General features: G+C 38.4%; 1 protein-coding gene across 6 annotated transcripts in view; it reads right to left on the bottom strand.

Annotated features, from left to right (window-relative positions):
• ACOX3 (acyl-CoA oxidase 3, pristanoyl) overlaps positions 1–16996 on the bottom strand; it is an 88773-nt gene that overhangs the window by 46605 nt on the left and 25172 nt on the right. For 3 of the 6 annotated variants that reach the window (XR_015803012.1, XM_088163078.1, XM_088163079.1), the window contains exons 14-17: positions 16444–16559; positions 13722–13896; positions 13180–13247; positions 12411–12497 (exon numbers count right to left, since the gene is read on the bottom strand). Coding sequence is in view for 5 of the 6 variants with exons in the window: in XM_088163078.1 (XP_088019204.1) it covers positions 12411–12497; positions 13180–13247; positions 13722–13896; positions 16444–16559 (446 nt within the window). In the remaining variant the exon portion in view is untranslated. Of the gene's footprint in view, positions 1–8883; positions 9303–12410; positions 12498–13179; positions 13248–13721; positions 13897–14135; positions 14251–16443; positions 16560–16996 lie in introns of those variants that run through there. The other 3 variants (XM_014895295.2, XM_088163080.1, XM_088163081.1) reach the window with 2 other exon arrangements.

The raw sequence follows: 16996 nt of genomic DNA, 5'->3' as shown, positions 1-16996 counted from the left end.
TCTAATTAATATGCCATATTACAAATAGCTCCTTATTGTCTCTTTGCCATTCATTATGCTTTCATAAGGAGATAATTACTGTGATAATGCTATGACTCTTCTAAAAACATACATGCTAGCCTAGATTTAGACATTTATTTCTGTCTGATTTCTGACAAAAAGAAGTAGCACCCAGAAAGAGAATGATTAGCTTAATCTTGCTTAAAATTGTTTATTTTTGCTTCTGAACACACATGTGTGGGTTGAGTTTTGTAAAAAGCGTGTGTCTGTGTGTGTATGAAATCTGTATATGGAAAGGTTGCAACATGTTGCAGTGAACCATTGGATTTTAGAAGTTTTTAGAAAATAATATTATTCCAGATGTTGCCTAGATACATATGGAAGCAAAAAATAACTGAATAAAAATTTTAACAGATGTAATTACTTAAAGTGGTGGTTTAAGGAGAGATTTCCAGTGTGGATGAAAGCTCACTATCAGCCAGTCTTTTCTTATGTCCAAACCATCTCTACATTTTAAAACTTTTTTGAGTAATCTGTAAAAAACTATTGACTTCCTTCTCAAACAGAAAAACATACTTATAAAAGTATGTACCCATTATTCCTTTTTCTCTCTCCTTGGAAAACACACCTCTGTCTTTATCATTTCCATGCCAAATACAAGACTTTATTTGCATTTTCTCTCAGCACAGGACTTGGCACTGTCCCTTGCTTTCTTTGTCTCTCCACTCAATTCCTACATTAAGTGTAAACCCTTGGTCTTCACTCTCAGGACTCATCATTGCATAATCCTAAATTTGAAATCTTTTATTCACTGATAGGATATTTACTCCAAACTCCATGATGCCATCTGGATGCTGAGCACTGGATATCATTTTTCATCTAAGCTTCTTTTCCAAATTAGGAAGGCCTCAGAAAATTTTGGCTAAAAATGGCAAATGGAGCATTGAGATTGCTGCACATAGTGCTAGCCAGTAGTGACATATTGATTTGCTCAAAGTGCATAATTTCTTGTCTTCTCTTTAAATTGCAGTGTTTTGGAGATCCATTTGTGTACAGCACTTTGGATGGTGAGACCTTGGGCTGTTTTCTCCTCTCTCATGCATTACAAGTCCATTAAGAATCTCCAAAAACATGTGATGAAAAAGTATTAGGTTTCTAATAAAAGATCTATGCCTGCCTGTTCCAGGAAGTTAATTACAATTTAACATTGTATCTGTGTTGATGAAGATGTGAGATTTCAGGACTAACACAGCTGCCATTAATCTTGTCTTGAAGAACAGCACTTGACCATATGACACTTGAGTTGCTTCAGTTCCTAAGATGTGAGAACATCTATGAGTGATTCTTTGCTGGGCCTCCTAATTGTTTATCTTGGTTGCATCCCTGAATGGGAATTTGAATACACATGAGTGAATCTCTCTGCTAGTTCAGAGGTGAAATGATGGTTCTGAGAAGTGGTGAGACACATCTCACTACTAATGATGATGCCACCATATTCCTCCCTACTAAAACAAGCTGTAATCAACCATGTTGCAGATTGACATTCTAAGGAATGTGCCTTTCTGTCGAAGTTTTTTGCTCTCTACCCAATTAAAGCAAAATACAGCATGATCCTTTTGACTCCGAGCTTTCTTAGGTCATAATGAAAAAAAAAAAACACACAAGTAAAGATTTTTTTTTCTTTAAACATCTAAAATCCTGTCTTGTGAGATTAGTAAGTGAATCAAGTTTTGAATAATATTATTATGGGAGAAGTCAAGCAAACAGAAAGATGACTCAAACAGTTTACTGCCAGGACTATTTCTTAACACAGAGGAAAATCATATCTGGTTGCATATGGAATCCTCCCACAATGAACAGGGAGCCTGGCAACAGAAATAAAACTGCAAATGCTCCAACTTTTGCTGTTGAACTGTCCTCACAGCTGAAGTGTAATGAGAAGACACCAGAAATTTGGACACTGAGGTGGAGAAACCATAACATAGCTAAGCAATTCCATGCCTATTGCCTTCCTTCATTGTCAAAACAGACAGCTTGGTCATCAGAAAGGTAAAATTTTCTTTAATTATCCCTCCCCATCAAAAGAAGCAAAATTAAACCCAGAGCGAAAAGTGATCCAAAAAGTGAAGCGGGAAAATCCCTGAAGACTTGTTCTCTGTCACCACGATGGGTTGTGCAGGCTGAGAATCTGCTCCTTGTGCTCCAGTAGAATACAGCAGGACAGAACACAGCAGGACAGCCCTGCACCACCTCCAAAGGATCACCTGGTGGCTGTCACAGGCCACTGGCAACAGACCCAGCAGTGAGAGCAGAGTGGCTCTGGCTGGATCTGTGCCGATGGGCTGTGCCTTGCATGAACAACACTGAGTGCAACTGACGGCTGTGAAAAAAATACATGGTTTTCATCTGCCGTGCAGCATAGCTCAGCCATGCAAATATTTATGTATTGAGCAAAGAACTGGGCTGCTGCTTGCTGAGTGTCTGAGGCACTTGTGTGTTTGTCCCACTGCCCCACACTTCTGGCTGCAGGACTCACCCACAGATTTAGGACTGGAACAGGATTTGCAGTTCTGCAGGGCTGGAAGACATCCCTTTAATAAAAATTTGTAAGGAGATCAAAACAAGCACAGAAACCCAATTCCATCCTATATGTGTCAAAAATAAATTTACAGCTGGGAATACTCCCCAGGAGATATGTTTTTCCTGGCTTCTCCCTCACACTAGTGAAACACAGCCAGTGCTCAGTTCTGGACTTTGCAAACACTCATCATTGATAAACTGGATGGAAAAAGCCAAGTGTTTGTGTGGGCTTAGAAAAAAAAAATCATTATTTAATGACACTCAGACAAGTATGTTTTTGGAGGGCAGTTCATATGGCACCAGCTGTTCTGATTTAAAGGATCTTGGTACAGCATGTAAGGAAACCATAGACCATGGTTTGGTCATCTCAAATAATGTGTGTATGCACAAACCTTCCTTCAAAGTAAACCATACCCTTAAATCTCTCCCTAGTGATCAGACACAAATTATATTTGTTTTGACGTACAACATTTTGCTCCACTTTGGAGAAGCCTATAATACTGCAATTGCTCCAAATTTTAAGCTCCTCTTCGACGTGCTAAACATTGAGTTTGTTCAGTTTCCTGTTGTACCACACTTTCCTCTGGCTTTGAATTCAGTATTTTTGCTCCTTTCTGTTACTTGGTTCCCGATAAGAAAAGCAGGAGTTTAGCATATGGTTTCTGCAAGCACAGATGAATACTCACACACAACACAGTTCCCATTTTCTAGGCAGGCTGGCATTTAGAGCTGGCTTTTTTTAACAGGAGGACTGGACAAAGAATCAATTCTCTGATCATATTACGGTTATAATGATCTCGCATTTCCTTACTCTTCCCATGACACTCCTGTGGCATTTAGAAAAATTTCATTTCTCTCCTAAATACATCAGTTGAGGTCAGTCTTCAATAAGAGCAACTAGCAGAGAAAAGCACTCACCTTCCCTCAGCTCTGTCTGGCCTAGGATGACAAAATCTGTATTTACCCTTACATTTTTGAAGGAGATGTTGCATACTTGGGTCAGTAAAACCAGTCTGGTTTTAACTTATTAAGCATTTCAGATTATATCTGTTCTCACCTAATTTACCAGTCCACCAATTCTGCACATTTTAATAGAAGAGAATTTAAAATAATTTCCAGCTCACTGAAGAAAATAATAAGCAGTGGCAGGTGTAGGATTATCCTTAACAACATCCCTAAAGCACAGAGAATGATTTCTCCACTGATGGCTTCCTGAGATCCTGTCAGACATGAAGCTCCCAACCCAATTCAAGTGTGTTTGCTGATAGATAGAATGCTGATTTTTTTCATCTTAATGTAGACACTAAATATGGTGTGTTAGAGGTAAATGTCTATGTTGCACATCACATATATGGAAAAATCAGAGTTTGAGAATACTTGGAATGAAATCAGGTTTGTCTGACAAACTGTATTTTCTATAAAATTTCTGATTGATATTTTTTGTATTACACCATGCTCATTATTTTATTAAGTTAATCCTCCTTCAGATTTTCTGTTAGTTTGTTTGTTATATAATTAAGTTTGGCACTTTTCTTCCTTTTAAAATATTGGTGGAACTGAAAACTCTAACTGGTTTTAAATTCTGGAGGAATTTCTTTGATACAGTTAAACATAAGAGAAATGAGTATGCTTAGGCCAGTCAAGTCTTCACCATCTTTTATTACATGGCACTGCTGATTTTAGTGCTTACCATAGCATGTGTTGCTTAACAGCTTTCTGGGTTACTGAGGGATTGGAAAATTCATCACATCCCAGTGATAAGAACACATAAACACAGTGCAGAACCACTTGTTGAATACTTCTTCTGCCCCTTTATAAACAATTTTGTCATTGAAGCTCATATTTTTGCCAAAGGAAATTATGTCTGTCTATAGATTCTTGTTTTGAGTCTTACGTTTTACAAAAAAACAAAAACAAAAACAAAATCACACTTAAAAGAGGTTTCATTCTCAGACAGTGGTTGCCCATTGCTTGCAGACAGGCTGCCCCAAAAAAACCCTGTGGAATGGTAAGGAGGTGGTAAGTGCAGTATATGCTGTACAATACAGTGGCAGTATGGTGGCTTCCCTCTGGATGCCCTGGAACCTGTCCTGGCCCATGGATCACATGAGGAAAGCATGAATCACATCCCAGTCCCAGCCACGGGACAAACTCCAGATCCATGTTGGTCCTTCCACAGTTCTAACTCCTGGTTATCTCTCCATGGCAAATATGCTGCAGGCAACTGCCTTTCCAAAAAAATCTGACATTATGAATTGAAGCATTTTCTCTATCCAAGAACATGTAATATAAAATATTCAATGTTATTCCTCCTTAAAAGCAAAGAATATTTTTAAAAGTTGACAAAAGTAAGTATTTAGCAAAGCCCTGAGTAGAGAGAAGATGACAAGTGAAGTGAGTTGGAAAGGGCAGGAGGATGGAAGAACATGGGGAGGTGAAAGCAGCTAAAGCCCAGTGATGCTGGGTCTTTGGAGACTGATGCAAATCTCAGCAGATGCTCTACCCTAAAGCTGACCAAACAAAAAATGTAAAAATGTGCAAATTGTCTTCAGGAAATACACTGGGAATTTTCTACCTACACACTTACTAGTCTATTATTTGACAAATACAGTGAAGAAATTCCTGATGGAACTTGAATATATTGAAGAGAGATTCATGCTGTGGCAATGCTGAACAAACACAAGTAGGCTGCAAACATTTGAGAAAAAACCAAGGCAAGGTACTCAGTACTCAGTACCGCTGTTCTCAGCATTTCCCTCTCTCTTTGCCTTGAAAGGAATTGATGTGAAATGCTCTGCTTGTATTTCATAAACCTGTGACTTGACTTGCTTGGAGAAGAAGGAAGCTTCTGTTTCTGCTGTCAGTGCCAGTGCTGTGGGCAGCTGAGCCCTCTGGCTGGAGCGTGTGGCTCAGATTATACCATCACATGGATGTCTCATGCAGCCAGCTCCCCTCTGCCTATGCTGCTCCTCAGGCCACTGAACCGAGTTAAAATGATCTCGCTCTGATCTCAGGGTAATGAGAACTGGGAATAACAAAACACTTGAGGCCTGTGAAGGTAGGGTGCTACCAGAGGACACACAGACCTCTGTGATGCCCATATGGCTGGAACAGAGACTGGTCCTGCTGGTAGCATGGGCTGGTATGAAATCACTCATATTTGAAAACACATTGAGTCAGTAAAGAAAATATATCAACAAAGCCAAACACCAGAAGAATTTGCATCCCTGCAGAATATGTGATAAATCATTTATTACAGTGAGGAGGAGGATTTCTGACAGAAATAGCAGCATATGAGTCCACTTATTCCTGCAAAAAACAAGCACCTCTGAATCCACATCCATGGAATTGCAGATGTAAAGCATCTGTAAAGTGCTTCCACCTGCCCCTCAAAACATTTCTCCTGAAACTACCACTCCTAAAAAGGTGATGTGAAATATTCATGTATTTATCTTGCCACACCAGCAAGGGAGGAGTGTGCATTCAGTGCATGTGAACAATTTCATTCTTTCTGTTAGAACCTTTTTGCTTTGAGTCACATCAGCAGAAGTATCTTACCATAGAAGAAATAGCTGGTTTGAAATACCCTGGGCAGGTAGGTGGTTGGACAGCCACAAAGCAGAAAACTGCCAGTCTCCAGGAGAGAAGCAGGGCACAGGGCACTGGGGAAGCAGTGTAAGGGCTCTTTCAGGCCTACTTGGATTCAGCTTTCTGGTGCCTTCACGTGGCAGCTTAAAAGAACAGATTCCTGAGGCTAAATTATTTTGGATCGAAGCTATTTGACTGACTTTGACCCAGCTCCCCAACCAAGATAAAATGACACATCCAACTTTATTTGGCATTTGAAGTGGGAGGGAAATGACTTCTCTGTTCTGCCAGAGGCCTTTTTAATTTCATGTTCTACAAAGAGGAAGAAACTGCATATAATAATGACATCTTGTGGTAGTTGTTGAATTATTGCCCTATGATTTAGTAGATAATCGGATGCCAAATTTCATGACATCTCTCTCTTTCCATGCTGCAGCTCTGTAAGCTCAAAGTTACAAATTCTGCTACTCTGAGAAGCTGGACATGGAAGACCTCTGGAATCTTTGGCTGTTTACTTCAGAGGAAAAGGATATTTTGCTCATTTGATTACACCGATCTGGCTAAAAATGCAAGTCAGAATTTCATACTCATACCTGATTAAGGAACCTGATCACAGTTATCCAGGTATTCATATAGAAAATACTACTTTTGATAATGTTGAGTACAGAGTGGCTCTGGCCCATAGAATGAGCATGCCTTTGCTTCACCATGGCTTTGTACTGGGTGTGAGAAGAAAGACTGGCAGTCTTTGCTGCAGCATGTAAAGCCTGACAGCTGCTGAACACCTGCACTGAGCTTGCAAACAACCCTGGTGAGCAGCCACCAGCACCCAGTGGCTGGGGATGCAGGATTTTTTTAAAGAGTAAATGCCCAAGGCCTCACAGCTCTTCTACTTATTTCAGCTTTGGTGCTCAGGTGTGTAACTCCTGCCATCAACCAGGTATCCAAGGGTGCCAAGCTCTAAGCTCACTGCAGACTGTGTGACATTTCATATTTAGCGTCCATAACTGTGCTATTTAACTGAGTATCCCACTTTGCCTGTCCATAATCATGTCCTTGCTGGTGCAGCCTCTGCTGTGCTTGCTCTAGTTGAAGTTAGGAGCTTTTGAAAACAAACAGCACTTTTTTCTGCCAGTTTATATCGTCCTTATCAGCAGAGAAGGCTCAGCTTTTGTCAGGGAGTTTGGCTGTTGCTGGAATAGTCATAATAAATAAGATTAGCAGGAACTAAGGCTAAGGGATATATTTTTACAGGGTGTCTGTTTATCCTGTCATGTGTTTGGTGAGTCTCCTTGTGGTTACCAGGTCTCCAGGTCTGTGCTACTGTGACACAGTTTTGCTGTGTTTTTTTAATTGGGATGAAGGTGGCTTAATCTATATGCCAAACACCTTTGTGTTTTCTTCTGGGCTACCAAGGCCTCATAAACAGATTTACAGTTTATAAGCAAGATTTACACACAGCTGTGGGGAAGGAGGCAAGAGAAGACCGAGTCAGAGGTGATGATGAAATCACACACGTGTATGACAGTGAAGTAATGCTGCTGATCAGCACTGACAGTGCAGAATGGGGACTGACAGACCAGTGCCCCTACATTTAATGCAGCATGGCATCTCTTCCCCATTTGCCTTTTTCACTGCCAGAGTCCCTGGTATTCACACCGGATACGGGGCTTAACAAGCTCTGCCTCTTTCCTTCAGAGACACTTGTTGGGATTCCCTATTGATATGGAAAATTCCTAAAGATAATCACGAGACCCCATAACTCCATAACATCTAATGGTAGGTGTTCAGCTATATTAATCTATTTTTTCCCATAGGATGATGCCACCTATTGGGCCTTATTAAAATAGGCAAAACAGTTCCAAGAAAATAAATACTTTATACTGGGTTGGCTTTTTTTTTTTTTTTAGCAAAGAAGGTTAAACTTTCCCACAGTTCAACTGCAAGAAAAAGAACTCCTGTATGGTACCTCATTAGGAAAGAAGAAAGAATAGAGGCAGAAAAACCACAGGCAACACTGACTATGTTCGGTGAAGAAAAAGAAATTAAGGAAAAAAATACGGTTTAACAAGATAGCTTTTATCCATTTTTCCAATGGGACTATAAACAACAGCCATAGAATTTCAGAACTTTTTTTTTTTTTTTTTTTTTAACTGAAGTGTGTTGAGGGTAATAATTTTTAATTGACCTTGAACTTGTGGTGGTAAAATTATTAACATTTAAGACTGCTCTCAGTCTGGCTAAGAAGTTATCTTTACTAAAAGAACATTCCTTTCAGCTAAAAGCTAACAGCGTGATTGTTTCCAACTTCACACTTGTGAGCTAAGAGAACACAGGGTGTGCCACTAATCAGAGCCATCTTTTCACATTGCTACTTTACTCACTGTTTGGTTCCTCAGAACTGGGGCAGCTAGGACTCCCGAAGGCATCCCATGCCTCCAGGGATGGATACCTTTGTTAACATTGAAATTATTGCTTTTCCCTACCTCTTCCATTTTTATTTTTTTTTCTGAAAGGCAATATAGGTTGGTTCTCTGCAATCTGAAGATAGGGGAACAGATGGAAAGATGCTCCCCCAATTTTTTCTCACTATAATCATAGTTAATACAAGTTTTGTCCAGCCCTCTTTTTTTTTTATCATCTTATTCATAATCCCTGGAGAAAAATATTTTTAAATTATTTACCTTCTGTAATATGAAAGCAATGACAAGAGACTGATTGGAATTTTTTTTTTAATATAAACTTTGCAAAGCAGTGATTATAATAAATCTTCATATTTTAAAAATTTAATTGAGTAAATATGTATAGTGTGCAGACGTGTTGCTCTTGCTCTTGTCATTATTATGTTAACAGTCCCTCAGATCAAGCTTGATTTCAAAGTTATTTTAAAACTTGGCACCTCTCAATGAAAATCTCTTCCATTTTCAGCGTTAGACATATGGTCTGATTTCCTCCTGATGTTTGTAACAAGGTATCCATCTCAGGCCCATCCAGAGTCTTAAAAGTTGTTTGGTTTACAATCTTGACCTCAGTCTGCCTATAACAGGTTTATTAATGCAAAATTCTGCCCACCACGAAGCTCTGTTCAGAGCTTTGTTGCCTTGAAGGATCTCTCCCCACATATTTTTATATAACTGCAAAATAATAGTAAAAAAGGATTAATGCATAGAGAAGAAACAAAACCTCTGCAAGATAAATTATTAAGTTAACTTATTGGCTGAAATGAGATTTTGATTGAATTTCTAGATAACAAATGTGAATAATTATGTACAGGCAAGAACAAGCAGAAGAATAAGCACAAAATTTCAAAGTACTGTAAACATCAGATTTCTGTGTAAATCACTTAAACCATCCTTGGCACAAGAGCAGGAAATGAGTAACCTTTATTGTTTCTCGTTTTCAACTTGACAGGAGTTCTACTATCAAAGGCATAAATTTGGAAACAAGATGATATTAAGCTAATCTTTGTTCTGTCCAAACCTGAGGACTGTGTCTGAAAGCACTCATGGATGGCTGTTGTTATCTTTGCTTGAACACACTTCTGGAAAGTAACAGAACTTCTCTCCCGGTGTGAACTGTTTGATTTGAGCATAAGAAATTCTTCTCTCAAGAGCAGATTGCTTATTTGTCATTTTGCCAATTTGCAAATTTTTTGTGGAAGAATTAAAAAGAAGCAAATTTTGCAAAAATATAATGTTAGCAATATTTGTCAATTCATAATTACAAAAAGCATAAAATTTAAATAGCTTTACAAAAAAAATCAGGAAAGAACATATTTTCAGCAGTAAGAGAGTACAGCACAACAAATATATTAATGTATTATAAAAGCAGTCAGTGAGGTAAAGTGAAATACCCTTTTTCTTCATCAAAAGATGCTGCAGCCCTAAATATCTGTGATGACTTAAATAAATATTGAAATATAATATATTTAATATTAAATATATTTTACCTTGATTACATGGGTTAATTTCAACCACGTATTCCAATCTAATTTTGATTAAATGTTATCTAACAATTTTTAATTAATCCTGAAATAAATGTGGCAATACCTTCACAGACAGATTGTCAAAACTCTTATGGACAAATTATGTCCACACCATCAAAGTTTCTTTTAAAGAGAATCTGAATTCTTCTTCTAGGGCTTAAAGCTGCCTACAAAAAAGTTTGAAACTTTTCCTCAGCTCCAACCATGATCTGTGGCTTATGGTGAAAGGCACATCCCTGCAGCACAACACAACTTATCCTGAATTAAATTCACCTTTTTGTTATACTTGGATAATCTATTCTTTACAACACTGTAATTGTTATTAAAATGTTTGCACTGGTTCTAAGAAAGTGCAAAGATAGCAACGAATAGAGGATTAAATGTAGACAGTCAGGAGACAAAGATCTTTATTAAGTATTTTCTTTGAGTGAGGGACTGGCAGCCTTTTTTGAATTTCAGTTGAAAATATTGACACAAGTTGAAAACCACACTTACAGGCAGTTCAGAAAACCTTCCTGAATTCTACAGGACATGGGTTGAATAGCACTGATTAAAATTACTTTCTCAATGATTCAATGAATTTATAAAAAATTAAGTATATGAGGAAGTGTTTAGATTCCTATGTGCATTTCTCACATATTATACTCCTAATATTAGTATCTAATATTAATACATCTCTGTGGTTTCTGCCAGAGAGCTACCCAGTGAGGAGCCAGCCAAATCCATATTGACAGCTTTATCAGCTACTGATAAGAAATCTCCAGGTGTCTGCTAGAAAGGGGATACTATTCTAGGAATGGATCACTGTGTACTTGTACCATATATTATATTTCTGCCTATAGCATTTGCTCACAGCTTCTGCTAGAGACCGAAAAATGTGTTAAATGGGCTTTTGGCCAATACAGATACTCTTAACATTCTAACAAACTCTGTTCCTTCTCTATGTTCCAGAGTTACCTTTGGAGCTTCTCTCTCATGACCTCTTGCATTAATTTAATCCTCAAATACCTATAGAAATGGAAACAAAGTTTCCAGTGATGATTTACAGTCCTCTAGGAGATGTCTGGATAGGTAGAGCCAGCCTTTCCTGCCTCATTTGCAAAGACTGTGCAAACAAAGTAATCATTGTGTTAGGCCAGCATAGCAACATCTGTTCTGTCCTCTGTATTATTGGATCACCATGGGAACAAGGGGCAACTTCAGACAAGAAGTCACGGGAAGTACTGAAAACCACGGAGTCTGATGCAGCATTCCTGTCAAACATCCTGGCAGGCTCCCCAGGTTCCAGGGATTGTCTGCAGTGTCCATCCACACCAATCCAAACTACTGCACTGTGACACTGCTCTCTACAGAACAGTTATCCCACAGCTTGGCCCTGATGTGTAGGTTTGGCCCACTAAGCAAGAATTTTGGTGTGCTGAAACTTTGGAATAAAATACAGATCTTGAAATAGGTTAGAAAAAGGCAGGGAGGGGTCAGGAGCTGTTGTAGCCAACCCCATGGTGCACCCACATCCCGGGTCATGCTTGTAGGTCTGGTTATGCCACTTCAGAAAGGATATGGCAGAAGCAGAAAATACACAGAGAAGGAAAACAAGGTCTGTCAGAGGAATGAAAAGACTCCCACAGAAAATAAATAGATATGGACTGGGACTAGGAAGTATTTTCTCACAATTCTTATAATTAAATTGGAGAAATGATTGTGTGATATAAGCCAAATGACAGCTGAATTTGAAAGTGGATGGAAAAAAATGGAGAATAGACACATCTGTGGTTACTAAAAGAATGATACAAACAGAACCTATGGCATGAGACATCTCTTAAACTGCCAACAGCTGAGACATCAGGAAAAGAACACCTTGCTGTTTCATCTGTTTCACAGTGTTCTCTTTGGCCATCCATCCCTGTCAGTCACAGAGCATTCTGTGAACTGAATCAAGCATGGCCCTTCTTATGCTCTTAACTCTTGCTTTGTGTAACTACACCAAAAATTTCTCTCAGCCCTTTTTTGGTTCAGTGCACAGATGCCCACAACAGCAAACTACAGCAACACCATACAAGTTTTCCACTGAAGCTTATCTCCAGTAAATGAAAAAGTTCATTTTCAGCTGATGTCAATTAAACTCTGATAGTGTTTTCCACTGAAAAAATGTCTTTCTTTTCTTTTGTACTTGCGAAATGTCTTGAATATGTTAAGGCTAATTACAGGCAATAATCTTCATGATTAAACTTACAAATTTTAGAATGGGCTTTCTTACCTCTCCACTTGCTTTACCAATGGGAGAATTGAGAATGAAGTCAGAAGGAGCAAAGACATCAACCAAGGCAACTGCATCATCTTTCAACTGTTCAAAACCAAAAGACAAGCATTTGACAACTTCTTTAGTTGTCTCTGGCTGAACTACAGAGTAACCTAAAAATATTTTCATAAAGTACCAGTTTTGATAATTTAAGAGAAATCCACAATAAGTAGCCTAGTTTTATTTTTATTTTTTTCACTTCCAGGGTAACTGCTGCAAGGGACTGTATTTCAAATGTTTTTCTTCTTTACCTAGGAGGTTTTAAAAACATTTTAATCAATATGGTGCTGTTTACATATATAAATACATATATTTTTGGAATTTAAAAACATGACAAGAATCTTTTTTGAAATTTTGCTGACTTATAAAGAATATGTTGCAGTTTGGAAAGCTTTTGTGCTAAGAAAAAAAAATCACAAACTAACTCAATAATGAAATAAAAAGAACTGGATTGAAATATTTCACTGGCTTTCCAATAAAGATTGCAAGGCCACAAATGTTATGGTATTATTTGGTAGGACATACTGTTTTTCATTTATTGCTAAATAAATTAAGACTAGATTCAGGGTCAATGAGTTGCTAAACTTTACAGAAAATTATTCAGAAACCATTAAAGTAATATTCTGCTACCTTACTCCTTGAAGTTCAGAGCAATCTGACAACTATAAACCCCGTATCTTTTTTAGTGTTTATACAGTAGATATTTAATCACAATAAACAGGCTTACCCTGTAGCAGAGCTCCAGAATAGCATCCTGAATAAGTTTCCCAGGTTGTTCACCTGAAGCATAGCCACCTTTAAAAACATTCACGGAGAAGCTTATACCAGTGAAGATTACACTGATACAAACTTTTTGCCAAGTTCATGAGTTGAGTAGTCAAGACTAAGTAGCTGCATCTGTGTAATTGAACTGACAGTCTTTCATTAATGAGCTGACTGCAAAACTCTTAATCTAAGCTATGTAGAGTCTTTTGCAGTAATGAGGTACAGTACAGTGTCTTGCTGCCTGTCCCTCATCCTCTCACACAAGCACTGGATCACAGCAAAACCTGTAATCTCTCCATCATCTCTGAGGTAAGAGAGAGTCTTTTGGGTTAATTTTTCACTGCAGATTCCTGCTCCAGAAAATTTGGTTGAGAATGATTGTTTTGTATTAAACAATCAGTAACAAAATGCTGTAACATAAATCGTCGCTAGAATTCCCTGCCCCGGCCAAGTCAGGACTTGATAAAAGTGACATGCACAGCACACTCAGGGACCTGATCTCACCTTGGTAGAGCACAGCCAGGTGTTTACTCAAGGACCAGAGCCCATAGAGAGCACTGAGGTTCCTAAGCACGGGCTGCAGAGCTGCTGGGACGCTGGGATCATGGGTGTAGTCGTGGTAGCGCTGTAAGGCTGCTTGCTCAATAAAAGCAATAGCCAGGGACCGGCAGTAGTACACCTTAGGAGACAGGGAACAAGGACACTGAGTAACAAAATACAAAGATCCAGTCCTCAGCCCGTGCAGGATGGCATTGCTCTGGTGAAGTTAGTGGAGTTCTGCTGATTTAGGTGTGATGATACAGCTTGAGAAATTCTAAGAAACTGAAGGAGAAAACCCTTTCCATAATGTCTGTGCAAAGGTTAGTTATGAAATGTCTCATGAAATGCCTATTAGAAGTAAGACTGAACGCCTATTACCAGTGTAATTTGGCAGTTGCACTCAGGCTTTATGGGATGCAGAAGCTACATCAGAGAGAAGCCAACGTAAAATCAGGTCTGCTGATTTTAGGATTCTCAAGAAACCTACATGAATCTAAGAAGAAAAAGGTAGATTTATATTTATTTAATATGATCCAGAGTTTTATAAAGTGGATAAAATCTTCCTATTGAAAAATTATTACAGTCCCTTCAAAAAATAAAGAAAAAATCTGATCATGCCAGCATGAGTGGATTCTGTTGATGGATTGCAATAGATTGCAGTATGCTTTGAAGGAACTATGCAACTAGTCCTTGCTAACTCTCTGATGAGGACAAGTCACCAGTTACTGTTACTGCAGAGTATAAAACCTTAAGCGATTGTATGTACTTACATAGGAACACTTGTCTACATTTACATACTTCAGCTTTGCTATATGTGCTCCCATGCAGTAGATTGCTGACTGACAATATTCTAGCTGGTGAACAGAAGAGGAATATGATGCCATTGCTGTCCTGGCTGACTTGTTGCAATGATGTAATTCATGTTTGTTTTTAGTTGGTTTTGTTAAGGTTTGGGTGCTTAATTTTTTTCATGCAGAATTCATTGATTAGTTTTAATTCTTTTCTTTTAAATACATTATTCTTGCATTTAGATTCACTGCAGCATGTAAAAAACGCATACTCCAAAGATCACTGTCTCAACAGCAGCTGCCCAGCGGCACACTTATGTCCAAGCTCAGATACACATTGGAACAGCAAAATACACATCATCTATTCTCTGCAGTATTATGGAGGACTGCCCGCCTACTAGATGGATTTTTGAGATATGCTAATTCCCTGGTCAGAATGAAATAAGTCTTACCATCACAAATGAAACATTAAGAATTATTTTCCTGTTGTTCTCCCCTATAATTCTACTTTCCTCTTTACTATTGCTTGCACTTCTGTATTGTTTCTATCAAGCTACCCCCACACCAAAATAACCTAGGGATAGGCTAGGAATCTCTTCCAGATCCCCCACAGCACGGACAAATATTTTGTATTAGTCAACCACTGGGCTGACAGAAAAGTGTTTCTTCATGCCCAGAAAGTTTTAAATCAAATATGTACATGTCTTCAAAGGACAGCTCGTAAATCACTTTCAGATGTTTTTGAGGCATGATATTTAAAATAAAAAAGTCCTGCTCAATTCATACTGAGGATGAATTGTAGGGACAAAAGAAAAACTAATGACCTAAAGTATATCAACGCCTATCTCAAAAGCAGTTGTGTGCCTGAACCTCTTTGAATTTTAAATATAATAAATAAGACAATCTTCATACTTCTGAGCTCACCATTCTCTCTAATGCACTGGCCCAAGCACCAGCTTCACCAAAACCTGGCTGACAGGCAATTACACTGGAGTTTCTGGCAATTCCCATTCTGGATTTGACCTGAAGAGTTTCTCTAAGAAGCTGCTTCTAGGGTAAAATCAGGAAAGATTTTCTCAACTCTACCACTGGTTTCACACAGATCATCCCCTGTTGAAGCCACGCTGGGTCTTTCTAGGTGCAAAGTTCAATGTTGACTATTCTTCCTGCTTTGCAGGTAAGAGAAATGACACTGAGCATCTTCAGGGAACAGACCTTTCTCAGTGACAAATGGCAAGTGTTCATTCTTTGGATGTGAGCCAATTTTTCTCATGGAGGTAGTAGAGGAATCTGGCAAGCTTGAGGATAAATATTGAAATTTGGAGTTAAGCCACTCCTAGCTGTTAAAACTCTCTGGTGAGAGAGTGGATCTGCTATATGTAAATTGTCAATGTTTCCTTTTCAGGTTCCAATGCTGTCAGTCTGGGATCCTTCATGAGTATTTTGTACTATAGGAACTAGAGATGAAAAAGACCTATTAGGTCATCTAGTTTACCTACCTGCCAGAGCAAGATTCTTTCCTACACTAGTATTTGGCCACAAGCGCAGATGGAGAAGTCATAATCAGATGCTGCAGTGTATTTAAAATACTCACATATTTAGTCTTCAGAAGTTATGCTATCAAAATTGCAGACATCACACGGCACATGCCTGCAACTTTTCTGAAGGGAAATATATCCTGAATATATCCTGGAAGACTTCTGCTAATGGTAACTGTCCTCGTGCTATCATGTTCTATGCAATGCACATGGTCAGGTATTAAGTTTTATTAGTTATTTGACTTGCTGCTTTATGGTTCAGGAAATAGTACTTCATGACACAAGAGGATAAAACTAACAGAAACTGACAGACTTGGATGAAAGTAAATAAATAAAATAAGAAAGAGTAATAATTATTACCTGACAGTTGTTTTTTGACTCAAAATCACTTCGTCCAGTCTGCTTCTCCTTATTCATTTTTAGGTCACTTTCTCGCAGCAGGTAGCAAACCAGCCATTTATAAGCTGCTAAAGGAACTATGAAAAGGAAAAAAGCAAAATTCTTAATATTCACATTTATGATGCAAGAAGTCACATGAAAATTCTACAGCAGTCCCAGATTTATTACTCGAGATGAAGAGTGAAAGCATTAATTAATCAATCCATTGACATGCCACTTTGTCCATCAATGAAGATACAATAAATATCTGGGGTGAACAGTCAGATTGTAATTGTACGGTGAAGATATAACCATGTCTGGCCATGTCCTACTTCAAACTGACCCCAAGCTGGAAGACAAGGTGTACCCACAGCTCAGTTTAGACTTCTTACTTGAATACATTTTCTAGCTTTTTTTCTTTTTATTTTTTTTCATATTAAGACTTAGGCCTGCAAGGTATGAAGCCTCTTCTGACAATACAAGAACAGAAGATAGTCCACAATTACTGGAAGCATGTAACTTGCAACATTGTTTT

This window comes from Sturnus vulgaris, chromosome 4, assembly GCF_052056855.1.
Source record: "Sturnus vulgaris isolate bStuVul1 chromosome 4, bStuVul1.hap1, whole genome shotgun sequence".
In the NCBI taxonomy this organism is placed as follows: domain Eukaryota; kingdom Metazoa; phylum Chordata; class Aves; order Passeriformes; family Sturnidae; genus Sturnus; species Sturnus vulgaris.
Note: the sequence above shows the minus strand (reverse complement) of the source record. Positions and strands in the feature narration are given on the sequence as shown.